Here is a 26,672-nt window from a genome sequence, read left to right on the forward strand (position 1 = left end):
ATGGGTGGCCTCCCGGAGCTGACACGTCCACATCAACATCAATAACAGCAACAGCAACAACGACAACATTAAGCGCCGTGTGGAGCGGTAGTGTAGACACAGTGGAGGATGAAAAAAGAACAGAAAATTTAGTTTATTTCTCACGATTATGCAATGACTATTACCAGTCTTGCAAATATATAACATATATACATGTGTCCTTCACGGTGCGTTCGTTCGTCCTTGCATTTGTTGTTCACGAGGGGGGGATCGTTCAAGCGGTGCCGAGGGAATTCATAAGCACGGAAAGAAGAACGGTGGAGACAAATCCTGAGAGATACTTGAACCGCAAGAGATCCATGCCGCGCTTCTCCCACAGGTACTCGGAGGTGATGGCGGGAGCGACGGTGCCAAAGAAGAGGAACGCGCCCAGTTGTGCGGCCTGTAAGATCGTACCTGCCTGAGTCAAGTTCAAGAGCAGACCTGTTGTCCAAGCCTGGGGAAGGGGAAGGGGAATGTAATTATGACAACAAGACAGGGAAAGGAAAGCGTATTTAGAATAGGTCAAGAGTGCCTTTGCAATGGTCCAGTGCGATTATTTTTTATTACTTACCTTGCAAAGGCTGAGAAGAAACTCTTTGAGAAACAGACCAGGGAGACTGGCCTTAGGGTCCTTTTGCATCCAGTGATCGCCATTCTTATCCTACGATGCCCGTCAAGAACCAGGTTGATATCGAGGGTGGGTGGGTTGGTTAGGAGATGCATCGGAATAAACGCGCTTTTTTGATGGAGAAGAAAGTCGTTTTGTTGCAGCCGTTGTCCCTTATATGGCGTAATTGGTTACCCTCTTCATGGCTGCGAGCCAGGATTGACCAAAGAGTGGGCCGTATTGAAGGGAGAGGGAGAGTAGGACGAAGATGGCGCCCGTGGCTATTGTATGGTGTATATTACAAGCAAAGTGTTGGTGGAGTGTTAGAAAACAAGCATATCATCGAGAAGCGTTATTATGGAGAGAGTACGTTACCGACGGTGGTGTGGTCAACGTGAGGAACGTAAATCATTTTCTTTTTTCTTTTGTAAGCGCTGTGGAAGTGGATGTGGTGTGGTGTGGGGTGTGGTGTGGAGAATGGAGGGAAAGGGTCCTGCGTTTTTATATCGTCCCTACAGCATAGGCTTAAATCACAATGACAACCTCTCGCCACCAATTTTTATACGCCTTCCTTCTAGTGATTGTAACTCGAGTTAACTCGAGTTAACTCTTCGATGACCTTACTGAATGTATTGTCAATTATAGTCTTTTTATTTAAGACATTATTGCTAATTGACTTCCTTCTTTGGGAACTCAATGTGGCTGTCGATAGTGATGAAAAAGTTTCACTGCTAGCGACGGCCCATATGTTTGGTCCTGATTTGAGCAATCTGATTGGGTGAACATACACTACCATATTTAGAAACACGATGCCCAAGCTTACCCTCCGCCCTCTCTAACTGGAAGCGTTTCTTGCTGTTCACTCACACACTACACTCCTTTTTGCGAAAAGGCCCAATTTTCATAGTAAATGTGGGCCTTTTCGCACTGAATTGAAAATATAAGGGGTGTTATTCAGTGTTCTGTGACTATTTTGCTAGGATTTACGGATCACCAAGCACACGAATCACACATCGCGCTGCTTTTCGGTGGCTCGCATTATTGTCTCTAAGCATCTCGAACACCTTGGTCTTCAAAGTCTCTCCTTCCTTAGACTTGAACGACTCGACAGCATCACGCTCGATGGAAGAACTCCTCTCTCGCGAGCCGTACCTCTTGGCGATTTTCTTGCACATCTTCTGCTTGATCTCCTCTGCCAAATCCTGTGCGTCCTTTTGGTTCTTGTCAAGGGAAAACTGAATCTTGTCCTCGTCCATGACCGAAGCAATCAATCGTACATAGCGTCGCCTGGCCTGACTTGCATCCGTGTCCTCCACAGGTGGATACAGTGGTGATCGCTCCTTCACATACACTGATTCTTGCTCCAGCTTATCAACTTGCGCCTTTGAAAGAACGCCGACTTTGCAAAAACAATGCCTCACCATCAAGGCCTTGACATGCGACCACGCGTACGGAATAAGTGACCATGCATCGCCGTTGGATATCTTCTCCCCAGTGGCATACTCCTTTGTAACTGATTTGTTGCTGAGCATCTCGAGGTAGTGTCGTTTAAATGCGCTAATTATTCCTGCGTCCAAAGGTTGGGTAACGGATGTCGAATTGGGTGGCAGGCGCTCAACCCGAAGATGCTTCCATATCTCTCCTGCAAGTGGGTCCTTGCCTCCAGACTTGCCGTGTGCTCCACATGAGTCGATAAGCAGAAGACTCTTGTTGGTGAGGCTCTCGTCGAGCGAATGAAGCCATTGCTTGAAAAGATCCAGGGTCATGTATCCCTTTTCATGTCTCATCGAGGCAATAGGGACCTCAGGCAATGGTCGGATACCTCGAGCAAGGTGCTCGCCTACAATATCAAGCAATTAGACATAATCATTAGTTCCTTTTCATGTTAAATAAGTCCTCTATTAAATTTAGTACAAAACACGGGGTTTTTGTATCCTTACCAAGAACTTGCGGCCTCAAAGCCGTTACGTCTGCACGGTCAAGCGAAGATCCAGAGGCGTTGACACAGAAGAGAATCGACACGCGAGATTTCCCCCGCTCTGGTTTGGCACCACTCTTAAACTCCGCCGTAGTGTACGAGTGAGTGGAGAGCTCCCTGAGGTACATGCCAGTCTCATCGCAATTGTAGATGTCGTCGGGTGCAACAGCAGCAGAGTCAAGGGGTCAAGGGCAGTGGTCAAGTAGGAATGCGTAGAAATGAATGCTGTTTAATGATCGTAAGTAGGGTCTATATATACATGTCTGGGGCCTATTGTACAGTGTCGTAGTGGAGTTGTCATGATGCCGGGCTCCCATCCTGGCTCTGTGTGTCGTAACCGTGCAGCTTGGTAACCGAGTGGTAATCCTGTTGCATCGGGCTTAAAGTCAGCGCATATGTTGCGGATCTCGTTCATCCTTTCTGCGATGGCATCTTTGTCGACAGATCCCGCTTCTCCTCTGAGACTGCAGTAGGCGACACCGTACTCCTGCGTCATCCTCGAACGCCACGATGTCGTAAAAGAGATGGTGCGACCATGAGGGATATCATTGAAGTCACCAATATCGTCCGCAATGTCGTCCGCAAGAATGTGAAGAACGGAATCGGCTGCGACTTGGAGCTGTAGACCACTGACAACGCCGTTGCTCTTCCGAACCTCTAGTAGCCACCCAAGGACAGTCTTGTCCATTATGTGTCGTATCAAGTCGACTGGATTGCTGGAGAGTATGCATTTGTCGCCTCGACCATGCGCCACATCAAACCGAATCTTGTCAAAGTCCTTGTCCCACTGCGCGATCGACTTCCTATAGACGGGGCGGTGTACGAACTGGTGAAAATTGCCAGCTGTGACCTTCACATCGGTCCTCTTGAGGTAGCGAAAGATCTCGACCAACTCCATCCGATGCCTTAGACTACATCCTCCACCTCTCTCACCACTACGGCGTTTCGGATCGGCAGGTTTTTGAGGTTGTTGATCGACGGCTTGGTCAGTGCTAGCCCGAGCTTTAGCCAACAGTGAGTAGTAGTCCAGCACCTGCGCTTCCTCCGGTAGTGCCGAGGTGCCATTCTTGAGCTGGTTGACCATAGATGTGGTGTCTGAGAGGGGGGAGCCCCGTGGACGCGTATCGGTTATAATACGAGGTGTCTTGTTTTTTGGCATATGGAAAAGTGAGAGGGAAAAGTGACAGAGTGATTGCATGTTGTAAGCATGACATATCTTTGCGAGGATATAAGGTAAGGTCAGGTGCCATGTGGACTGAATAACACCCCTTATATTTTCAATTCAGTGCGAAAAGGCCCACATTTACTATGAAAATTGGGCCTTTTCGTAAAAAGGAGTGTAGTCCTTTGTAGAGAAGGTGTGACTGGCGTCAATGTCACGGACGCTATTTACTTTTGCGTTTTACAGTATTCTTTTTGTGGGGGTCAATTCAAATGTTCGAATTAACTTTTATCATCGATTTCACTATCAAAATGATGACAAAAACCAGATTCGACTGTAAATAGCGGGTAAAACATAGTCAGCTTAAAAAAGGAAGTCTGTTAAGGGTATTTATATGTGATTATTAGTTTATTACTATTATTATTAGCGAGCTCGCATATAAATACCCTTAATAAACTTCCTCTTTTAAGCTGACTATGTTTTACCCACTATTTTCTCTCAGCCTCTTTACAATGATTTACCAAAAAAGGAAACAGCATGTTTCCACTATATCATTTAGAGAGGTTTGGGCCCAACTCCTCTATAGTGATTCGACTAAAAAAGGTAGTGAAGCTTTTTCACCACTATCGACGGGTGACTATTCATTTGACGCTTGCAAGGGGGTGCGCAGCTTCTGCTTGGCTCAGCCGATAATAAAATAAAAGAACACAATGCCAGATATGATGAAGATGAAAATGACCTTGGCATTGGCGGAAGCAGGGGGAAGAATGCTGGCAAAGAAGCACATTGTTTACCTTGTAGCTCTGTGGCATTATGGCATTGACCATGGCATCGTAGCCTTGTTAGCCTTGTTAGCCCCTTTGGCCCTTTTGGATTCGTGGTATTGACAATCGATCGAATGTGTCCGTCCTCCTGCTTTGCGCCTCTGCTTTGTGCTTCTACTTGTTGCATACACATGTACTGCATGCAGCGCGAACTGCCCCAGACCATTAGATGCCTTTGCCTGTCTGGTCGCAGAACCCGCCCGAGGCTGCAAAGTAAAATGCAATAGAATAGTTTGCACATGGACCATGATGAAAAATGACTATAGTCGCGTTTTTATTTTGTACGCGCCTACTGGCCGTACATTTAATAGGCGAGTTTAGTGATGGTAATGATCCCGCTTGTCTGGCTTGACCGAGAAGGCCGTATAGATCGTCACTCCGTCTTCCGATGACGCTTCAATCGAGAATGGTGTATTGGCTCCGACAAAGAACACGTTTCCGGCTTCAACAGGGACCTCGACGATCTCCGGATCAGTCTCATGGTGCCTCTCGGACCGAATCACTCCCTTGCCCTTGGTCACAATCACGACACTAGGGCCCTCAGCTCCACGCAACCGTTCCTTCTCCTTGTCATGGTTCAGTGTTGTCAGAATCACCGAGAATTCTTCGATTGGAGGGTCGTACATGAGTGAGTGACCTGTGGGTGTACAGAGTACGCCTGTGAGAAGCTGCTCGGTGCTGGATTTTGCTTGGTAGGTCAGCATCTGGGTCAGGACCTCAACGTCCTTGAACTTGGGGGTCAGTCCTGCCCGGACGACGTTGTCGCTGGCAGCCATGCACTCCACACAATCTGCGCACGCATAAGCATAGAGTTTTCGTTAGTTCTTGTTTTTCTCAATGGCCAAGGTTAAAAATAACCCAGAGAGCATCTCATTCAACACCCAAAGAAATAAATACGATAGATGCAAAAACGCATCCACTTACCTCCACTTAAATATGCATGTGGCTCGTTAGCAGCCAAGAAGATGGCCTGACCAGGCTGCAGGACCACATAGTTGAGGAAGAACAAACAGAACACACCCACATCGTCCGGGAACTGCGAATGGGTCCTCAACAACAACTCTTCGATTGAATGACGCGGGTACTGCTGCGCGTCGCCCAAACGGTTGATCAACTGGTCAAGTTCCTGCTTCACCTTGGCCGGATCTGCGGTCATGACGACGCTGTACAATGCCCTTAATGCCTGTCGTCCTTCCTTGATACCCTTGATTCCTTCGATTCCTTTGGATCGCGTCACGCCGTCTTGAAAGTCCTTGGCATTGTTATCGCCGACAAGAGCCCGCAACTCGGGCCATTGGTCCAGGGCGGCGGAGATTTCGTCAAGGGGCCTGAATCCGCAAAGGGCTTCGAACTCTGTAAGTGCGATGGCCATCTCAGGCTTGTGGTTGTCGTCTTTGTAGATGTCCGGGTGGGCCGAAAAGAGCTTTTCCGCGAGCTCCTTGTCGGGGTGGGCTTGGATCGAGAGGGCCTTGTTGATGGAGAGGACCTTGAAGAGGAAGGGGAGGTGGCCATGGTATCTTTCGTGGAAGAATGGCGTCAGGAGTTGGGGGTTGGATTTCAGGACGGACTCGAGGGTCTTGTCGGACTGGTGGACGGTTGAGGGACCACTGGAGTGGGTTCCCATCCAAAGCTGTTACAGGTAGATCAAACGATTTAGTTAGATGACGCGATGTTTAGTGTGATGCCATCCCATGGTCCTTATCGCCTTCACATCTTTTGTGAAGGAGCATTGGTAAATGTCCTTTCGGGCGTGAGAAAAATCAACGCGTTTCTTGATGTCGAGGATGGAGTGTGTGCCTCGCTGGCTTGATTGAGGTCCCAGGACGAGACATGATACATCGGTATCTGGATAGTCCATACCTCAGCATAAGGACGGTTCTCGTCAACGACGAATCCGGGCGAGGACGAGGCGAACTTTGCGACCTTTGAGGCTGATCCAACCTTGCCCCAGTCGTAGGATTGGGCCTTGCAGTCGAGACGAAAGATAGGGGGCTGTGTGGCGACCATTGTGTCTGAGTGGGTCAGTGTTATCGAGAACGAGGTGAAGGATGAGGAGTGAAGAAGAGACTCAGGGAAAAAGTGAATGAAGAGAGTTGTGGGAATGAAGAAAAGAGAGAGGGAGAGAGAAGGAGAAAGTGTTGTGTGTGTAGATAACCATGTCAATCGTGCCTGGTTTCTATTTTGGGCCGCAGGGCGAACACGACGTGGAGGAATGGCCCATCATCTCATCTCATCCTTCTTTCGTCAACTACAGCCCTTTTCATCCACAGGACGCATCCACACATACATCGCATACATCCCCCCAGGAAGAAGGACCGCCCGACCAGGAGACTCTCTCAGGCATACACTGGACAACAGACAACATACACACACATACCCTCATCACCATCAAACTAGACTATGATGACTGCTGCTACTGAGGACACACACACTTCGCCCGCCACCGCCACCGGCCCTGCCTCGGCTTCGAAACAAAACTCGTCTATTCGCTTCACGGTTGGAAAGGTCGACGCAGGTATGACCATCCTGCTGACAGAAGACCATCATCTCATCGAGTTCCCTTCCTTGCTGCTGCCCAAGGGCGTCTCTGCTGGCTCCGTCGTCAACATCTCCGTCAACCGCGATCTCGACGAGGAGCACCACCGTCGCAACGAGTTCTGGGCACTTCAGGACGAGATCCTCGACCAGTTTGGCAAGAACCCACCCAAAACACCGACTCTGCACGTCAAGGCGCTCACGCAATCGACCTGCATACTCGAGTGGGACTCCCTGGTTCTGAACCAGGCCAGTCTGCGCTCATTGGACGTCTATAAGAACGGTGTCAAGCAAGGCCACTCGATCGCAAACCCGTTCCATACGAACCAATACAAGCTGCAGGGACTGGAGATCGACCACGAGTACAGCTTCTACATCGAAATCAAGACCTCGGCGGGAACGCTTCGAAGCAACGAGGTGAAAGCCAGGACCCACACGCTCGAGAACCTCACAGGAACCAACATTTGCTTCGGTGTCTTTGAATCCGAGGCCGCGCTGGAGGAGTGTAAGAAGCTGATTGTTGAGATTGGAGGCACCTGGACAGAGGAGGTCGGCATCGAGACGACACATTTGCTGTGTCATGTTCAGGGAGGATACAACTATGAGGCTGCATTGCAGCAGTCCATCCCGATTGTAAAGCCTGAATGGCTCAAGGCCTGTGTCGAGCACAAGAAGCTGCAGGCAGCATTGCCCTATTACCTCGTGCAGCCCAGCAGCAATGGCATCTCCAGTCACCCAGAGACCCCAGTACAAGATTAGAGAGGTCATCCATCAGGAAGGAAGGCTAATAAAAGTGAGACTATCATGTGATCTTACGGCGTTTTGGCATGGAGAGTGAGAGTTGTGGAGTACTTTGGGTCAATCGAGGGTGTCCTGGGAGGCGGCACCTTACCACAATAAACGGGCACCTGTACATTCTTATCGACTGCGGTTCGTTTTTTTTTTTTCGTCATTCAACGCTCATAGGGTTATTTTTTTAGACAGGTGTTTTATTGATAAAAGCAACAGTAAGGAAAGAAGGAAAGAAGAAGCCTTTCGCTCTTAGCTCAAAGAAGACATCTTAAAGCATGCGCATCTCGCTATAGAGGCGCCCCACCAAAGTCTTGTTGTAATATCCAGAACCAAGTAGAGCCATGGATAGACGGGGACGACAGCGCAACCGGAGGAGAGGCGGAGGCAGTTGGGTTATTGAAGAAATATAAAAGGTGCAAACAAGACATTAAAAAGACTGAGGAGAGTTTCAAAAGGAGTGCCATTCTGGTCTGTCCGTTTAGGTGCGCTCGCCACGGAGACGACGGGCGAGGTGGATGTCCTTGGGCTGGATGGTGACACGCTTGGCATGGATGGCAGCCAAGTTGGTGTCCTCAAAGAGCGAGACGAGGTAGGCCTCAGAGGCCTCCTGGAGAGCACCGATAGCCGAGGACTGGAAGCGAAGATCGGTCTTGAAGTCCTGGGCGATCTCACGGACGAGACGCTGGAAGGGCAGCTTGCGGATCAAGAGCTCGGTCGACTTTTGGTAGCGACGGATCTCACGCAGGGCAACGGTACCGGGGCGGTAACGATGGGGCTTTTTGACACCTCCGGTCGCGGGAGCGGACTTGCGAGCGGCCTTGGTGGCGAGCTGCTTACGAGGGGCTTTGCCTCCGGTGGACTTGCGGGCGGTCTGCTTGGTACGAGCCATGGTTGCTGTTGGTTACTGTGATTATTAATAGAGGAATGGTAGGAGAGGAGAGAGGAGAAGAGTGTTAGTAGCCGGTATTAAACAGGTTTGCTTATGTGTATGTTTGTATGGCGAGTGCAAGAGTGGCGAAAAATTACATATGACGAAAATTTGTTAGTGGGATGGGGATGAGGGATGGGGATGAGAATGCTTTTATTTGGAATGAGAGTGAGAATGGGAATTAGACGCAAGGGGGAGTGGAATGAGGGATGTAACCAGGTTGGAGACAGTTGTCTAAGCGAGGGCGCTTTTGGCACTCGTATGAAGCAAGAAAAAAAAGGGCTAGAAAACCTATATGTGGGTAAAGACAGTCAATTCGCGGTTACCTTTCGGACGGGGAGTGTGTGGAAGGAGAGTGGGGATGGAGAACGAAAAAGAGAGAGGAAGCGAAGGAAAGGAGCGAAAAGAGCCCTCTGGACACTACATCCACGAGAAATACTCAAAAGGTCGCCTGCACCAGCGACTCGAACTAAGAGCGACAAAGCCACCTCAGACTTTGGCCTTGTCTGTCCACTGCAGAGAATCCGCTACAAGTACCGGTATCGATTCCAGCACTCTTACTCGACTCCGGCAGTGATGCTCATCGTATGGCGATTTTCAAAAAATTCGAACGCGGCACACCTACATGGCACGTACAGGCTACAGGACAAGAAATTTCACGTACATGCAAGAAGACAAACCTTGTTGCTCCCTAATTGCAAGGGGGGTCTGCAATCTTCCCTCAGCTGCACAAACCGTTGACATGACACGCCCAATCTCCGCGGGCACACCGCTGCTTTCTTTTTTTTTTTTTTTCCTCCACTTCTCCATCCTCTGACCCTCTTTCACTACACAAACCAACCAACCCAAGCATGGAGGAAGTCACCGAAAACGAGGTCATCCAAATGGAGGATAGCCAAATCGTTGCGCCTGCCACCTCGACCCTCATCGAAACCGACGACAAAAGTGCCATCACAGCCCACAGCTCTGAACCCAATCTCCAGGAATCAGCCGTTTTACCCGCCATCACTGCCCCGGCCGAGGTCGTCACTGGCCCATTTGACGACGAGGATGTCACATTCCACAAGGTATGCACAAGTGGACAGCTATATCCCACATTGGGTCTTGTTTAATACGCGTTGTATGTGTATACATGCAATGCGACAGGTGGATTGACATCGGCTCTTGCTGGATAGGCATTGAGAAATTCAATCTCGACAGAGACACCAAAGCAGCTGTCAGTGCAGGGAACTCTCCCAGATTGGCTCACAGGATTTCATTACACATTGAGTCCTGGCGTCTTTGAGGTTAAGTATCCCAAGATGGTCGTTGTCAATGGAGAAACCGAGCAGGAGACCAGGACATTCAGTTTCGGCCATTGGTTCGACAAGTAAGTGTATCTAAAATAAGCCAACACACTGTTCTACTCTACAGGCGCGCACAGAATCACCTGTCTAACAGCACACATCCCTATCTTGCTCAGCATCCCTCAGGTCAACCAGTTCGCGATCTCAGGATCAGACAACACCATCACATACCGTTCCACCAAGCCCGCCCATCGTGCCGAGACCAAGATTCGTGAGCATCAAGGATACCTCCCCAACCAGCCCTCGAGCATTTTCCGAACAGATACGAACCAAAGTGTATTTGCCAGGCTCTTGTCCACAAGTCAGACACAGGGAAAGCCTAGTCTGGAGCCCTGCGGCGCCTCCATTGATGTGATGCCGCCCTTCAATGCGGACGGTCGGCGTACAATCTACTGTCAGAACTATGCTAACCACGTAGGTGCTTTTTTGCTTTAAGAATGCATGTATATTTAGATACCGAATGGGGCGTTGAAGTGCATCAAGGTGCTCACATCCTTCAATTTAATAATGCAAATTAGGTTCTGGAACTGAACGCGGACACACTGGAAAAGTGCGGGATTCTCGCTTGGGAGGAAGTCAACTCTCAGTTTAAGGGATCTCACGCCTCGCCCCACTGCCATTTTGACCCGGTGACGAAGGAATTGATCAACTTCACAATGGAGCATGGATTTCACAGCACACAGTATCATTTCTTTTCAATCACGGAGAAGGAGCCCCATGGCTCGTTGATTGCCTCAATCACAGCCAAGGCCAGCCACGTCCACTCCTTTGCAGTTACGCCCCGGTACATTGTTCTAGTCGTCAGTCCTTTGAACGCCTCCGATGGTGGTGTCAAGTATTCTTGGGGCACTTCGATCTTGGATGCATTTACCTTCAAGCGTACAGAATCGACCTATTTTTATGTGATTTCGCGCGTTAAGCGTAGACATATCGCAACCTTCAAGTCCGACTCCTTTTTCTTGTAAGTCATCACTAGAGTCTGCTCCACATCAGTTTTACACGGATGATCCAACAAAAAACGATATAGCGAAAGGAAACATATGATTCACATCTATTTATGTTGTGTTTATTGTTAGCTTCCATCACGTCAACGCATTCGAGGACGATGCAGATAACGTGTACCTAGATTTTACCATGTACCCAGACGACACGATCGCCCACCAACTCGGACTCTCATCCCTCTTTGATCGATCTTCGCCTCCACTACCAAAACCCGAATTCTGTCGGTTTGAGCTGGCGAATGTGCAGACGGAGGCGCAGCGGCTTGAGAACTACCAGGCCGTGATGGCGACGACAGGACCTGTGGACAAATTGCGCGGCTTCATGCGCCGCGTGAGCATCAACCAGGGCAGCAGCGCCAATTATTCAGTCCCGGAAAAGAACTCGAATGTGACACCGGTCGCGACTCGCATCCGCAGCACAGTAGGAGTTGAGCTGCCGAGGATTAATCCAATCTACCATGGGCTGGATTACAAGTACACGTGGGGCATTGGATTGTCGGAGAAGGGCGACGGCGATATGTACGATTGTATCATGAAGCTGCATGTCAAGGGCGATGCTGAGCCCACCATCTGGAGCCAGGTAAGCAAAGCATCACGCTTCGTTTTTCACTCTGGGGCCACTTTGACCCCCCTTATTCGAGCATTTGTGATACTTACGATGGTCATATCCGATTCTACCTTTAACTTTGTTATATAGAAAAACTGCTACCCAAGTGAAGCGGTGTTTGTTCCACCACCGGTGTTTGACCAGAACGAGGACGCAGGCGTGGTGATTTCTGTAGTCTACGACGCCGAGGCCAACCAATCGTTCCTGTTGGTTCTGGATGCGAAGGATTTGACAGAAAAGGCACGGGCAGTTCTTCCCCAGATTGTCCCACTTTCGTTCACGAACGGTTGCTTCGCCTCCGGCGATATCAATCGAGGCATGCAGGAGGCCCAGGCACCAGGCACTATCAGCGACGATGAGCAGGACGACGACTGAAGAGCTTACCTGTTTTGTTTGGAAAAATACTGTTTCTCATACCCCCTCCCCCTCACTAAAGCTTTGTAAAATGCATTTCATACCATACCATGTCATGTCATACATATGATAAAAAAAATAAATCGATACTCTACAATGATCTCTATTTGCGATTGTAAGAATCTATGGTGCCAGTTGTTATTCGCCTCCAATCTCTAAGCATCCTTGGCTTTAGCAAAATCTCCGAAACTTTGGATGATGTACGAGGGCTTGATAGGTTGGTTGGGGTCCAGGGCCTCTTCCTCGGTATTGACACCCGTTAGGACCATGAGGGTCGCAATGTTACCGTTGCGACCGAAATCAATGTCCGTATCGAGTCGGTCGCCGACCATGCACGTCCTCTCCGGATCGGTGTGGTAACTAGATCAAACAAAAAGGACCCAATTATACAGTTGTTAGCATCCAGGAAGAGCAAACCACGAAGCGTCTCTAAAAAAAAATAAAAAATAAAATGCATACTTTGAAAAGAAACAATCAAGCATGGGCTTGTTTGGTTTGCCCATGACCAAGGGCTGTCGCTTGAGTGCATGGATCAACGGCTGCGCCAAAGACCCAGTGCCAGGGAAGATACCATTGGGAGCCGGGAAGGTCGAGTCATCGTTGGTGAGGATGAAATGAATGTTCTGCTTCTTGTTGTTGAGGTACATGAAGGCCTTGGCGAGCTTGCGGTAATTGAGGTTCAGGTCGAATCCGCAGACGACTGCGCCAATCGTCGCGTCCGGCTCGATCTGGCCAAAGTCCGAGTGGTTCATCATCGTGCCATTATCCTCCTATTGCGGTGAAATCGACATAGAGAAAGAACAAGGGAGAGGAAGGGAAGCAAGAAAAGACGTGTGTGTCAGCGTATTGGGGGTTTTGGAAGATCACTCACTAGACGCCCAACGATAACGGTCCATCGTCATTTGTTTGATCGACCTTTTTTGCCTTATGAAGTTTATTTTTTTTTTTGCTGCAAGATAACGAAAAACACACCCAGCAAAATATAACAACCCTCTTCCTCCCAATTCCCTCTTTAATGATAACGACGTTCCTTCCGAATGCACTTACAGTTAATCCTATGGCCTGGATGCCGACCTCCCGAAGTTCGTCCTCGATCCCAGACTCTCCAATGACATAGACTTTCTGATCACTCGGGAACTTCAAGATCTCCTTGAGATAGACCGCTGTTGCGAATGCAGAGCTGAAGATATCTTTCTCCGAAGCTTCGATCCCGAGTTTTTGGAACTTCTTGACGTAATTCGCCCGGGAGAGTGTGCTGTTGTTAGTTACAAAGACGAGTTTCTTGCCTGATAGTGCGTGCAATCCACAGTTAGTCGAGGAGGGATAAAAAAATAATAATCGGGGAATGAGATCGGCGGTATGTATCACTTGCGTCCAATTGAGTGTTGCAATCGCAGAGGGTTCACAGCATACCGTTTTGACGAAGAAAGTTGATGGTATCCAGTACGCCATCGAGAACTCTGTTGCCATGCCAAAGGACACCTATATACATCGTCCGAAAAGTGTCAACAACAACAACAACGAATGCCATTGAAACGGATGATAGAGGCACGAAAAAAAAAAAAAAAAAAAGTAAAAAGAAGGAAAAGAGCCAATACCGTCGCAGTCGAGCATGAAGGTGTCGAACTTGTCGAGGAAGGTCTTGTAGTCCTCGATGGTTGTCAGTTTCTTGGGCGTGGGTTCTGAGCTGACCATGGCTGTGTTGGAGAGATGAGAAGGCCAAAGGTGGGGGGAGGGAGGGGGGAGGGGAACGAAGTGAATGAGAGTGAGAAACGCAACAACAGCAGGGCGTTGGAGACAAAGGACCCGTCCCTCCCCCCGAAAATGCTGTCACACCAACAGCGCAGCCCAAAGTTCCTGACCTCATTTACACAGGTCAGCTCAGCTCAGCTCAGATCGATATCCCACGCAGTCACCTTGTGTTTTTTTTCTTCCTTTTTCTTGGTTGGAGTCTTCATTCCATTTGACATCCTGACTCGAACTCCACCTTCTTCACACAATGTAATCTCCCTCAACCACCCTAGCTGTCCTCTGTATCCATCATGTCGCTAACCCACTCCCCTGTAGCATACCAACACTAACCCTACCTTCCCTTCCATGCCTTGTCCTCCTCTCCCCCATAGGTGCTGGCGTGTCCACGACAAGTACCTGTGCTCGACTGACAAGAAGCACTTTGAAGAGTATCATGTCTACTACCAAAAGTGCAATTCCTGTCCCCATGACCGCGAACAGTGCGGCAGTCTGATCATCGAACGTGAAGCCTCCAAACTCTTTCCCTGGCGATGCAGCGTCTGTGCCCAGAAGGAGTTCATGGACAAGACGGGGCGTTATAAGACCGAAGGTACAGCAACAGATGTTTAAATGCCAATGGTGTTAAAAACGTCAAGGCGTATATCTGAGGATACGATATGAAAGTAGAAAGCAAATCCAGTAAAATTGACAATGCCGTCTTTTTTTTTTTTTTTTTTTTGTTTCTTTACTCGCTGATAGATTTCTCGCGATGGTAGAAGCAGCCAGCCATTGCAGCAGCAGGACCAACTGTTTTTCTTTTTCTTTCTTTTTTTTTCTTATCTAGCACGCTTCATTGTATCAATAAACCCTCATTTTAAAGCACACCAAACAACTACAGGAACACCCACATCCTCGCTTGCAACTTATGGAGCATCGCAGAGGATCGCTAGGCATGTCTTTATAGGGCAGCCCTGATATACCCCAAGATACTATGTAGTCTACAGGAAAGGACCGAAGGCGGGCAACATGAAAGCAAAATGGACCCAAATGGATCAAAGAACAAAAAAAAAAAAAAAAAACCAGATCGATACTTTCACAGGAAGGGCGCATCAATATCGAGCTCAACATCTACATCATCCAGATCCTCCTCTTCGTCTTCACCATACTCGTCCTCATATTCTCCGCCATCTTCCTCATCACCGTCTTCATCCTCATACGGCCCTTCCGCATAGTCATCAAACGACCCGCTCAGAATTTGGTCCGCACTCACGCCCTCGCTCGTTTCCGCATACGCATCCTGCAGCAATGCACCCGTCGCATCCTGATCCTGACTTTGACCTTGTTCTGACTTTGAAGTCCTGCTGCCCCGCAAGAACGGGATCACCGTCTCTGTGAATCGACTGGCGATTTGAGGAGGGGACACTGAAAACCCAGACGACGGTGCCTTCTTCTCTACCTGGATATCGAGCGGATGGACATCCTCCGCATTCATGGTACCTGGAGGATGAGACGAGTTAAAGGAGGTCGGTGGCGAGGTCCCAAGGTTCGATGGGATGTAGGCAGAAGTCGAGGTCATGGACATGCCTCTTGCCCGTTTTCCTTGATTTCCAATACTCGATTCTGTAATTGCTGCCGCGGTTGCAGTGCCCGATGATGGACCGCTATGCTTATCAAACGGATTCACATTGGATGCCGACGACGACAATGCTGGAGAGGTCAACACAGACTGGGCTCCGTACTTCATCAGCGATGTCGAAAGTCGACGCGTCCGCTCTGCGATCTGCAGCCCTCCAGACGCAGAAACCGGAGGAGATAGCGGAGGAGTGACTGCAGCAGGATTATAGGATGAAGGAAATGGTGGGGGCGAAGAACTCGTCAACCGGGGGGAGAGCTGCGACACGAACGAGGAATTCGCGGACGGAGGTGTCTGGGGTGCCGAGTTGAATGTCGGGATCGACGGTCGCCTCTTTCCAGATGCTCCGGAAGTGAACGAGCTGGTGAAACTGCGGATCACGCCCAGGCGACTGGATTTGCTGTAAGTGTTAATGTCAACGGGCGCTTGTGGGAGCACGGGTTGGTGAGAGGGTGCCATGGGTAACTCGATCGAGGGCAAGGGTGCCTTCCAGTAGTTCCAGTCATTGAATTCTGGGGCATGACGCTTTCCTGGGAAGATCTCGTTCACAAGATCATTGAGCGCGAGGTAGCTACAAAGAGATATCGTGAAGAGCTGTGGGAATCAGTCATGGGGCATCGACGATATATAACCCTGCTTTCGTGTTTGTGTTTATGTCGGTATCGAAATACGACGCTTACGAGGATTTGTAAGAGCTGAGGAGCTCCAGCTTGACTTCGCCGCCCGAATCGATCGTGAAGATCCTAGACGAGGGGACATTGACGCTTCGGTACGAAAGCGCGTCCGTGATACGGTTTCCAAAGCCGGCATAGAACGGATTGCGGTCTCCAAACAACCTTCGGATATCGCGCAAGCAGGCCATCTTGAACTCTTCAGGCTTCCTCATAATCACCTCTCTGATAATTATTATAAAAAAATAAAGACCAGATCAACATCGTAACTGGAATCTATCGCATGCTAAAATATGCCGCTGCAGCATTTCCTTGAAAAAAAATAAAAATAAAAGATAAAGCGCTGGCTTACCTGTGGAACGCGGTCATCAATCTGTCTGGACTCATAATGACAGGTCCCTCCGGCAACTGGTAATTGTTCTGCTCCACATTCTTCAGATACTTCCTCGTATAATCCGCCTGACCAATGGCTCTCGAGGTCAAGTACAGGATATGGTACCCATTGTTGGCAATATCCGTGTACAGTTTTGCGACACCGGTATGTGTCCAGTCCTTGCCGGCCATAGTGAAGATATGTCCCAGAGCATCGGATTTGGTGATGGTGCCGTCAATATCAGAGATCACGACCTGGAAATCATGGTCCCATAAGAACAGTTTTGCAGAACAAACCGCCTTGCCCTGGTAGCTGGACGTGACCGAGAACGTCAGCGTGTTGGCGCCCTTTTTCAGGTTGAGAGACCTCTATGGAATAAACATTGCAGGATGGGGGTGGGGGTGGGGAGGAAGGTGAAGTAGAAATGGTATGAGGTGAGTTATCAGCGTGTTCTTGAATGCTACAGGCTCGACCCTTGCCACTGACGCTTGCTTGCATTAACTAAACGTACCAGCTGCTCCGAGGTCAAGCGAAGAGTTTTAGCATAACGCTTGTTACTCTTTTTTTGCATTGCTTGAGGTTGTGTCTGTTGCTGATCGTCCTCGTCTAGGACTGAATGAGTTATGGAAGTGTCGATGGGCAAGGATGTGCTACTCGATAACGCCTCTCTGGCTGGACCAGAGTATATGCCATTGCTATTTTCCTTCTCTGTGTCTTCTGCAGTCTATTAAACGTTGAGAGAGTTGAAAAGAAGTTCAAACGTGTTAGACGCAGCTTTCAAGGTCAACGACAGAGTTGGGCCGACAATCGTACCTCATGCACAGTGCTTGATCGACCAGTAGCGCTTTCAGAGTATGGAGGAGGATGGAGTGGAAGACCTTGGTCCATCGCATCTGCCTGTGAAGGAATGGCCTGAGAGCCCCTGAACCACCTTGAAATCACACCGAATCGCGTCGATGGCTCTGGAACCGCCGGCGTTCGATCGGACAGATGACGAACGTCCTTAACAGAGAGCTGGTGCAGCGTCTCGTCTGAGAGAGGTTTCCGGAAGAGCATCAGGGATGCCAGGTAGGGTCCCGCAGCCGCCCATGTGAAGTACCTACAAGAGGACAGCAACCGTTAGACATGTTAGGATCTCCTATAAGAACTCGAATAACTATAAGCAAAGCGAAAGTAGAGATCGATTACCTGTCGTTGATCAAACAGACTAGGCTCTTATTGTTGAGAAACTTGAGCGGATCCTTTGCAAAGTCGTCAAACGAGATCTGATGCGTCGCAAATAAAACCTCGCTTGCCTCCTATGCTACCCCATAAGACAGATGCATTGTCAGTTTTCCCTCTATCCTTTCCCGAAGCAAGTGTTGGGGATATGTCGTCCGCTGACAGTAACGCTCGCTTACCAGATCCTTTCCAAAGTCGTCTCCTGGACACAAGCTGATCGCAACTCGATATACAGCTCCATCAATATCCATTTCGTTCAGCACTGGCTTCGGGGCGGTCGGCGGTGGAGATGACTCCATATCGATCGACACATGTCTGTCGAGCCCGTGTACGTTCTGATCCGCATTAGCAGCGGACATGTCATCGACGCTGTCGTTCTTGACAGGTAAACTACCCCAGCCCCACGTCCACTCGGTTTCCTGTGCTGATTTTGCGCTCCGAGGTGCTTGATACTGTTTTATAAGAGAAGACAAGTGTAAGCTAAAATTGTCCCGGTCTTTGAGATACTGGGCTCCATGGATCTGGTAACGAACGTATGTACCTCCAGCTCAGTGTCACTGAGTGCATTGAGTGCAGGGTTGGACCTGGGCAGCGACTTCTTTGTCTGAACAGGTTGGTTTGTTTTATGAATAGGTCGTCGAGGATAAGTCTTATCGCCCTCGTCGCGTTTGCTGTGGTGGTTACTCGTCTGCAATGGAACGGAGGGCGGGGTGAGAACGCTACTAGGTGTCGCGCGTAATTGAGAGTCACTCGACACTGAACCGTTGATCTCTGACTGCGTATCCTTCGTGGGTATCGGCCTGATAATGGTGGCCAGTTTTTGGGATACGGACATCTTGACCTCACCTAAGAATTTGTGAGACCAGTTAGACTTATGCAACGCAACAACGCTAAACAAAGACATCCACCACAACACCGCAACTGACCTTGCTCTCCCAGGTTGGGCAACGACGACGAGCGTTTCTTTGGGTGCATGCTGGGCAAATTACGATCAGAGGGGTGCTGGATCGGACGAGCTGGTAAACGCGGGTCGGTCCTGTCGCTCTCACTCGCCGCCGCTGCATGTCCATTCATCCTATCGTGCTCCCCGCTGCTCCTCTTCTCTACATTGTGACGCGTAAGCCCCGAGAGCGAACGTGGGACTCTCGTGCGTCTCCTGCGACCTCTGCGTCTGACCTTGATCTCCCCTTGAGTTGTTGACGGCCCATCCGATTCCAGATCGCTTTCTGCAGAATCGTCTGTCTTATATCCAGTCATATCCATGATCAGTTCGTCCTTGGGCGGACTCAGCAAGTCCTTTTGCGTCATTTTGTTGGAGGAATCGCTGTTGTTCCTCAAAGTACCCTCAGAATTTACTACTGGCTGAAAGTTTTCCATGATATCGTGGGCCTTCAAGACCGGCGAGCAAGGAAGCGAGATCGAGATGGAAATACGACTCTTGAGCGTGGTACGTCCTTCATGTCTTTGTCGCCCTTGTCCGTTTTGTAGATCGGCATCCTCCAAATCATAACCATCATCAAAGGAGTCAAACTTAAGCGTCACTGGATAACCTGGTCTCTGAGCCATTTCTGATGAAGGACCTTCTTGGTCGTCCCCCTCAAACTCTGAGCTATGACCACTATGCGCACTGACATATCCATTGTCTGAAAAAGATTGCATATGCATAAATGAAATATAAGTTCCACTGTACGAACACAAGTAGCTAGTCGCTTTCATCCAAGAAGGTCGACCATTCATGGGGAGGACGCAAGCATATGTCAATTTCAGGTCACTGTGGTGTCATTTACCTAAATCCTCAGGCGGAAGTATGGCAGTCGTGGGAGTATTCCCACCCTCCTGAGCAAGGTCCAAGTAATCAATTTCTTCCTCGACCTGATCCGCCGAAGGTCCTGCCAAGGGCGAGGTGGCAAATTCCTCGGGAACGTCCAGCTCAGTTTCAAAGACAAAGAAGGCCTCACCAGCATCTCCAACCTTCATAGGAAAGTCAACCACACGGCCATTGATCGTTACCTCGACCTAAAAAATAAAACACATGCAGAGCAAGAGATAGGCTACGATCAGTCTTATCGTGATTGTTGTCGATCATAATACAACCTTTCAAAATGCCCAACAAAAATATTTCGAGGAGGGGATTTGTACCACTTTCTCCTGGGGCCGGAGGATGCTTAGTTTTCCGAACCGGACATGAAACGGCGAGCAGGCCAGATCCCCATTCGGCTGCTCCACCACGACAACATCGATGGCACCCGAGAGAGTTGCAGGATTGAGCTCACTATAGAATTTTGTGACGGAAGAGAAGAAACTGCCGACGGACTGCATCGAGGTCAAGTTTTTATATATATTTTTTTTTCCTGTATCTCTCAAGATTTCAGCACTCGTTTGATAGGAATAGACAAAAACGGTTAACTATTCAACAAAGCGAAAAAAATGAGTGAGTGGAGAGCGTTTTAGATGAGGATGAAGATATGGATCAGGAAGAGTGTTCGAGAGTGAAAAAGACAAGAAAAGAGGGGTGGAAACCCAAGGGGTGAAATTTAGACCTGAAAAACAGGAGTGGACGACGAGGCACGTTCCATGTTTGTGGCACCAACGCTCGGCCCGATCACACGCTCGGCACGCGTCTCTTCCTCCTTGCTGGCCTAGCCAGCCGCGTTTCTTTTTCTTTTTTTTTTCTTCCCATGGTCGTTCATTGTTACTGATACATTTGTTGGTTTATTTGAAAGATATTGTGCTGATGGTTATGTCCTATCTTCCCGTCTAAGCATCAATAGCATCCTTGCCGACCAGCTCCTTGCCCATCTTCTTGTCCAATCTGCAGGCTGGATTGGACTGGATCATGTCCAAATCGACCTTGTGTCCCAAAAGCTATGTCAGCGAGGAGCAGAAAATATATATATAAAAGATACAAAGAATGATGAGTATGCAACGACAAGTTCCTGAACCTGACAAGTCGTGAACTGCAGAAAAGAAGACCAACGACTTACCTCACGGATGTTGTCCAAGCCGTACTTGATCATAGTAGGACGCTCCAATCCAAGACCCCAGGCAATGACACGGACATCAGGGTCCAATCCCATGGCCTCCAACATCTCGGGACGGAACATGCCCGAGTTTCCAAGCTCGACCCACTTTTCAAGACCAGGGTGCCATGAGAAGATCTCCATACTTGGCTCAGTATAGGGGTTGAAAGCGGGCTTGAACTTGATATTGGGCACTCCCATCTTCTCGAAAAAGACTTCCATGAATCCAATCAGGTCTCCCAAGGTCAGGTTCTTATCTGCGATAACACCCTCGACCTGGTGGAACTCTGCCAAGTGCGTTGCATCCACAGTCTCGTTACGGTAGACACGATCAATCGAGAAGAACTTTGCGGGCTTGAAGACTCCATTGGCCTTAGTTTCCTGAGCAAGGCGGTAGAGCATGTTGGAAGAGACCGATGTTGTGTGCGTGCGAAGAAGCAATTTTTCTGCCTCCTCGATCTTCCAGTCATATCCATATCCAATGGAGCCGTATCCTCCATGAGAGTGAACCTCCTTGACACGGTTGACATAGTCCATATCCTTGAAGTTGGAAGAGGTGGCGGGATCTATTTATGTAAAATGAATCCTGTTAGCTGTGACCTAGAGTGGTTGCAAATCCCCAAATAAAAAAAAGGCATCGGTTTTATGTAGTACCGAGAAGGAAGAAAGTGTCGTGGGCATCACGAGCAGGGTGTTGCTGAGGCTGGAAGAGAGCATCGAAGTTCCAGAACGAGGACTCGACGTACTTGTTGGTGGGCATCTCTTCGAAGCTAATTGTAAAGTGAACAAAGTAGGCATCAGTAACTGCTGTCTAAAGCTGCCGTTGTTTCTCTGCGACAAAAAATAAATAAATCAATCCTATCATCCTGAACCTCAGCACATACCCGAGCTCGAAGAAAATCTTGCGGAACTCCTCGCGGACCTTCATCAGAGGGTGGAGATGACCTCCCTCAGGTGGGTTTCCTGCAAAGTTGTATTTCTTGAAAGTTTGGGTCTTCCATGATCCGTCAGCCAACATCTCAGCGGTCAAATCTGTGGCCTGCTTCTCGATCGTCAGAGAGAACTTGGGTCCCTTCGAAACACTGTACGAGATCAGCTTACTATTTCAAAGGATGAATGCCGATTATTCATTAGCTGTGCGTTGTTAATGCCATTCCATATCATCCTGCATAGAGTCGAATTGCAACATGACCAGGTATCCTCGACTTGACCACTTACACCTTCTCGACGTGCTTACGGGACTGGAGGTCCTTCAAGGTCGCTGGGTTGGAGTGAGTACCGGTCTTGCGGACCTCAAGGGCGTCTATTTGCGTCTGATCAACAATGCTATCAACCTAGCATGAAGAGCGGACAAAGAGAGAAAAAAAATCAGTCTCGATAACAGAATTTCAATACCATCGAGCGAAATGATGTTGGATCGGCCCATTACCTCGCGAACCAGCTTGTCACCATCCTTCTTGATCCACTTGTTCTTGAAGGCCTTGCCCTGACCGATCTTTGCGGAGGCTCCCAGCAGCTTCTACAAAGTTTACATTTGTCCAATCGATACGCCGTGTTAGCGCGCCAATTCATCCTTGATCAAACACTTAGAGATAAGCAGTCTTGGTATCAATTGCCACGACCCATTGTTGAATATCCATTGCTTACAGCAAGCTCGGCGATAGCAATTCCTTTCTCGGCATCGACGGCATTGAAGACCTTGGCTTCGTGGCTTCCAGAGTCGGCAATTTCGTTACCCTCGGCAGTCAGGGTATAGTGGTCCTTTTCGATAGTGGTGTAGGCGATCATCTAGCAAATTGAAAGACAACAGCCGATATCCCCGTCAATTCTCATTTCTAGAACACGAATGTGCGCTGTTGGATCGTAAGGGGAAGCAAGTCCGCGTAAGAAGAAGAAGAAGAAGAAGGCAGCTTTACCTCCTTGCTGGCAAGCGAGTTGAGGACACCGACAACCGCCAAGTAGGGGATAGATGAACCATCGGCGGCCTTGAGTGAATCCGTGTTCTCAATGGAGCCCTGCTGGTCGAGGGTGGTGAGAATGAGCGCCTGGATGTCCTCAGAGGATGCCATTGTTACTGCGGTCGAGTTGGCGAGTAAGTGATGATGAACATGTAGGGAAGGGTACTCGTCTTTTTGTCTTGTTTACAGAAGTGACTCGTCCTACGGCATGCTTTGACACTAGCCAATCAAAGGAGGTGACTCAGAGAGGATCGCTTCTGTATACCAAAGCGATACGGACCCTTCTGGTGCTGTGCTCCCCCTCTCCCCTCCCTCTCCTTCCATTCGGACAGGCCTAGCAATCGACAGAGCTGGGATAAATGTCTTTGAGCGTCCGCTATTCCTTGAAGCAGCCCCATCGACGGTGTCAGTTAGGATACGCAAGTCGAGAGTCGTAGCATACGCAATTGATCGAATAAAACGCTTTTGCTACCAATTTTGCCCTAGCAACTCATCACGCTGGGTTTTCAACGCGTTGTCATAGTAATATGCTCGGAAAGCATCATGTAAGGGAAGACAATGTATGGTAACAGCAAGATCACATAAGAGCTAGATCTTCTTCCCTTATGGAAGGGGCGGTGTGCATGAGAACATAAGAGAAGATCCCAGTAAGGATCTATTGCTCCTTCTGTACTAGTCTGGATCAAGCGAGGACGCGCCTGCCACTGATTTGTTCGAGCTGCAGCGGGGTTGCCCTACACACATTTTTACATTGAGTGTAGACTATACACATGAGACGCGCTCCACTTGTCAAAAACAGGTACATGTGTGCAAACTAGTCGAATTGGACGGGCAGGACGGGGTGTGTGTGCGGGGAATGCACTTTATTTCGAAGAGGTTGCCGTGAGAAAACATCAGGCACCACAGCAGACGACCAAATGTGGTCTATCTCGTAGCCGAATACCCGTGAATGCCCGATGAGAAAGACGGGCTGGATGAAAAAAAAAAAAAAAAAGTAAAATAAACAAGAGCTGGTGGAGTGTCTATCGCGAGAGAGTCGTTGTAGGGGTCTGATCTGGCAGCAACTGCTAAAGTGATGCGCATGGGGGTCTGTCCCACCACCGTCGGCCCGCAGAAAGACAACGACGACGACGACGACGACGGATCGGCGGGGTCGGACGATAGTCGTCCGCCCGAATGGCGGGGTTGCCCAATCAAAACGAGTCCGACATATGACAAAATCAATTTCGTGGGCTTCGCTCAATTCAGGTCGACATTGCCCTGGATCCGAGAGGCAGAGTCGGCCTCGACAAATTCTCTCTTTTCTTCCCTCTCTTTTGCTTTCGCTCTTTCTTTCTTTTCTTTTCTTTCTCTCCCCTTTCCCTCCCCCACAGCCCCCCCGTCCTCCCCACGTCGCTTCTTTTTTTTTATTACCCCTCTCCACTCTACCTTTTAATCAACCAGCCATGTCTGATTTCGCCGAGACCGAGCCCATCCAGAAGATCGCCCCCCAGACCTCTGCTGTCAAGTCCTTCTTGTCCGGAGGATTCGGTGGTATTGCTGCTGTCCTCGTTGGCCACCCCTTCGACCTGGCCAAGGTAATAACAACACTCGAACGCACAGAGAATCAGCTGGAAGCATGGACATTGGATATCAAGTCGACAGCAGGAGCCTTAACTCGCCATCGAAAGCAGGCGCAAAATGAGGACACGACGCAATGGAGACCGCTTATCGACGAATAGGCAAGAGGGATAGACTCGGCATCTGCCTCGCGAGCCTTGACTAGGATGCAAAGACTACAACAGACCGAGACTCTGGGGGCGTTGTCGCGACAACAAAATACATCCTCTCTGAAATGAAGGATCTTTTACTTTTTTTAAAAGATGGATCATTCAGCAATTACTAACATTCGTTCTATATGATCCAATGCAAACAGGTCCGCATCCAGACCAGCGCCAATGGCACCTACACTGGTACCCTTGATGTGTTCAAGAAGACCTTGAAGGCTGATGGTTTCCGCGGTCTGTACCGCGGCATGGCCACCCCTCTCGTCGGAGTGACGCCCATCTTCGCAGTCTCTTTCTGGGCCTACGATCTGGGCAAGAAGATTGTGTACGCAGCCACCCCTAGCCGCGCAAGCCAAGACCTGACCATTCCCGAGCTTGCCTTTGCCGGTTTCTTCTCTGCTGTCCCTACCACCCTTTTGATGTCCCCCAGCGAGCGCATCAAGGTCGTTCTTCAGGTAAGCGAAGCATCAGGAGGCAGGAGAACGGAAAGATCAATTTTGTGTTTGTCTCTCTCACGTGTGTCCGGGGGCGAACTTTTTTTTTTCTTGCCCCGTTCCTTTTTTGTACAAGCGATTCTCGGATCATAACTCTTTTCAACTATCTCATCTACGGCTCTGAGGACTTTGTATAACTGACCGCTTTTTTTATATATATATATATATTCACTTTAAACCAAACAGACCCAGGGCTCGGGTGCCAACAAGCTGTACAATGGACCCGTTGATGTCGTCCGTGCCTTGTACAAGGAGGGCGGTCTTGCCTCCATCTTCCGTGGAACTGGTGCCACTCTCCTTCGCGACGGTCCTGGATCTGCCGCCTACTTTGTTGCCTACGAGTTGATCAAGAAGGGCCTCACCCCTGCCGGTGGCGATGCCTCGGACTTGAACCTTCTTACTGTTCTGTTTGCTGGTGGTACGTGAAAAACATTTTTTTTTTTTCTCTCTCCTGCTATGCTTGTGGAATGGCAGAAAATAACAGGTTTGATACGCTCTTGTTTGTGAACGCGTTTTGTAGGTATGGCTGGTGTTGCCATGTGGACCATTGCTATTCCCCCAGATGTGCTCAAGTCCCGTCTCCAGTCCGCCCCTGCTGGTACCTACAAGGGAACTGGTGATGTCCTCCGCATCCTTTTGAAGACCGAGGGTCCCCAGGCCCTGTTCAAGGGTCTTGGACCTGCCATGCTCCGTGCCTTCCCTGCCAACGCTGCGTAAGTTCCTCCATTGTTTGCATACAACCTAGCCTTTCTCTGCGATGACTCTCTTTGTTGAACAACTGCTAATGGTCGGTGATGCTTTTATCTTGTCTTTCATATCCATTTAATAGCTGCTTCCTCGGAGTCGAGTACAGTCTGCGTGCCATGAACATGGTCTGGTAAAAGATTTGATTCTTTGCCGCAAGCTTATTCTCATGGGTGGATCATTTTGTCACCGCGTATCCATTATCCGTCCTCCCTCCCTCCCCTCTCCTCTTCTGTTTCCCTCTTTGAGAGAAAGAAAGACCGTGCCGACATAGAACGATATTTCCTCCTTGTAACATAAAAAATCCGATATGAAAAGTGATGAGCTAGAAAATACTGAGAGGGAGAACGAGAGAGAGATTGTGGTCCTGCTGAACGACCGATACGGAGACGATAACGACAGCACGACTGTAGCACGGCATTTAAATTGCGGCCTAATGCTGCGTTTTGTTTACTTGTTTTGATTTGTTTGTTCGTACAACTTGATTGCTTTTCTTCCACACTGCTTGGAAGGCTAGTGGACAGAGTGCAGCCATTGGGGGCGTGAGAGGTACTTGTATGAATGTGTGTGCAAGCGCATTCAAGGAGGCCAGCTAGCCCTGAGCTGCCAATTGAGGCGATTGTATGTATCTGTAGAGTCTGTGGAGTACAGAGTGCCTCCTGTTGTGATGGGGAAGGGTGCGAATGGATAGATGGATGGAGTGCATGCATAGCCCACAATAAAATGGTCGACATTTACATTTACCCATATGCCATAGACGTTTCTGGCAACAGAAGGAAAAAACGTTTAGGGCTCTTTTTTTTTTTTTTTTTTTTTTTATCGACAATGGGGCTCTTTGCGAGCTAT

General features: G+C 49.1%; 9 protein-coding genes across 9 annotated transcripts; 3 read left to right on the forward strand and 6 right to left on the reverse strand.

The window, feature by feature from the left end:
- Positions 1-139: 139 nt before the first annotated feature.
- On the reverse strand, positions 140-1,087 carry BC939DRAFT_494947 (uncharacterized protein). Its single transcript, XM_051559619.1, has 4 exons — positions 1,004-1,087; positions 824-909; positions 593-682; positions 140-475 (listed from the first exon to the last, which is right to left on the reverse strand). Exons 1-4 carry the CDS (start codon positions 1,038-1,040, stop codon positions 254-256), a joined length of 435 nt encoding a protein of 144 aa, XP_051409745.1. The 5' UTR covers positions 1,041-1,087; the 3' UTR covers positions 140-253.
- Positions 1,088-2,213: 1,126 nt separating this feature from the next.
- On the reverse strand, positions 2,214-3,517 carry BC939DRAFT_459074 (uncharacterized protein). The gene is made up of 3 exons (XM_051556687.1): positions 2,945-3,517; positions 2,569-2,723; positions 2,214-2,463 (listed from the first exon to the last, which is right to left on the reverse strand). Exons 1-3 carry the CDS (start codon positions 3,292-3,294, stop codon positions 2,432-2,434), a joined length of 537 nt encoding a protein of 178 aa, XP_051409746.1. The 5' UTR covers positions 3,295-3,517; the 3' UTR covers positions 2,214-2,431.
- A 1,327-nt stretch (positions 3,518-4,844) lies between these two features.
- On the reverse strand, positions 4,845-6,721 carry BC939DRAFT_459079 (mannose-6-phosphate isomerase). Its single transcript, XM_051556688.1, has 3 exons — positions 6,453-6,721; positions 5,517-6,222; positions 4,845-5,382 (listed from the first exon to the last, which is right to left on the reverse strand). Exons 1-3 carry the CDS (start codon positions 6,597-6,599, stop codon positions 4,910-4,912), a joined length of 1,326 nt encoding a protein of 441 aa, XP_051409747.1. The 5' UTR covers positions 6,600-6,721; the 3' UTR covers positions 4,845-4,909.
- Positions 6,722-6,795: 74 nt separating this feature from the next.
- Positions 6,796-8,141, forward strand: BC939DRAFT_246468 (uncharacterized protein). The gene has a single exon (XM_051550963.1). The coding sequence runs from the start codon at positions 6,993-6,995 to the stop codon at positions 7,884-7,886; it is 894 nt and encodes a 297-aa protein (XP_051409748.1). The 5' UTR covers positions 6,796-6,992; the 3' UTR covers positions 7,887-8,141.
- A 1,507-nt stretch (positions 8,142-9,648) lies between these two features.
- On the forward strand, positions 9,649-12,304 carry BC939DRAFT_494950 (carotenoid oxygenase). Its single transcript, XM_051559620.1, has 6 exons — positions 9,649-9,914; positions 10,023-10,216; positions 10,310-10,607; positions 10,712-11,154; positions 11,270-11,774; positions 11,892-12,304. The coding sequence occupies exons 1-6, from the start codon at positions 9,699-9,701 to the stop codon at positions 12,174-12,176; spliced, it is 1,941 nt and encodes a 646-aa protein (XP_051409749.1). The 5' UTR covers positions 9,649-9,698; the 3' UTR covers positions 12,177-12,304.
- Positions 12,305-14,004, reverse strand: BC939DRAFT_459082 (p-nitrophenyl phosphatase). The gene is made up of 5 exons (XM_051556689.1): positions 13,814-14,004; positions 13,629-13,697; positions 13,263-13,501; positions 12,675-12,985; positions 12,305-12,575 (listed from the first exon to the last, which is right to left on the reverse strand). The coding sequence occupies exons 1-5, from the start codon at positions 13,908-13,910 to the stop codon at positions 12,371-12,373; spliced, it is 921 nt and encodes a 306-aa protein (XP_051409750.1). The 5' UTR covers positions 13,911-14,004; the 3' UTR covers positions 12,305-12,370.
- Positions 14,005-15,000: 996 nt separating this feature from the next.
- On the reverse strand, positions 15,001-20,342 carry BC939DRAFT_459087 (Lipin/Ned1/Smp2-domain-containing protein). Its single transcript, XM_051556690.1, has 11 exons — positions 19,984-20,342; positions 19,632-19,860; positions 18,771-19,487; positions 18,386-18,690; positions 18,024-18,296; positions 17,812-17,921; positions 17,437-17,722; positions 17,135-17,347; positions 16,603-16,991; positions 16,260-16,475; positions 15,001-16,150 (listed from the first exon to the last, which is right to left on the reverse strand). Exons 1-11 carry the CDS (start codon positions 20,161-20,163, stop codon positions 15,040-15,042), a joined length of 4,029 nt encoding a protein of 1,342 aa, XP_051409751.1. The 5' UTR covers positions 20,164-20,342; the 3' UTR covers positions 15,001-15,039.
- Positions 20,343-20,622: 280 nt separating this feature from the next.
- On the reverse strand, positions 20,623-22,930 carry BC939DRAFT_389751 (tRNA synthetases class II core domain (F)-domain-containing protein; the record flags this gene model as incomplete). The annotated part of the gene is made up of 8 exons (XM_051551892.1): positions 20,623-20,709; positions 20,829-21,430; positions 21,519-21,634; positions 21,749-21,964; positions 22,083-22,198; positions 22,294-22,370; positions 22,484-22,652; positions 22,781-22,930. Coding segments are annotated over 8 exons (1,533 nt in total), but the record flags the coding sequence as incomplete, so codon positions are not given.
- A 1,184-nt stretch (positions 22,931-24,114) lies between these two features.
- Positions 24,115-25,995, forward strand: BC939DRAFT_246600 (mitochondrial carrier domain-containing protein). Its single transcript, XM_051550964.1, has 5 exons — positions 24,115-24,399; positions 24,738-25,043; positions 25,269-25,500; positions 25,603-25,795; positions 25,912-25,995. The coding sequence occupies exons 1-5, from the start codon at positions 24,268-24,270 to the stop codon at positions 25,961-25,963; spliced, it is 915 nt and encodes a 304-aa protein (XP_051409753.1). The 5' UTR covers positions 24,115-24,267; the 3' UTR covers positions 25,964-25,995.
- The last annotated feature ends 677 nt before the right edge of the window (positions 25,996-26,672 follow it).

Source organism: Gamsiella multidivaricata (genome assembly GCF_025024155.1).
Source record: "Gamsiella multidivaricata strain RSA 2152 chromosome Unknown BC939scaffold_56, whole genome shotgun sequence".
NCBI lineage: Eukaryota > Fungi > Mortierellomycota > Mortierellomycetes > Mortierellales > Mortierellaceae > Gamsiella > Gamsiella multidivaricata.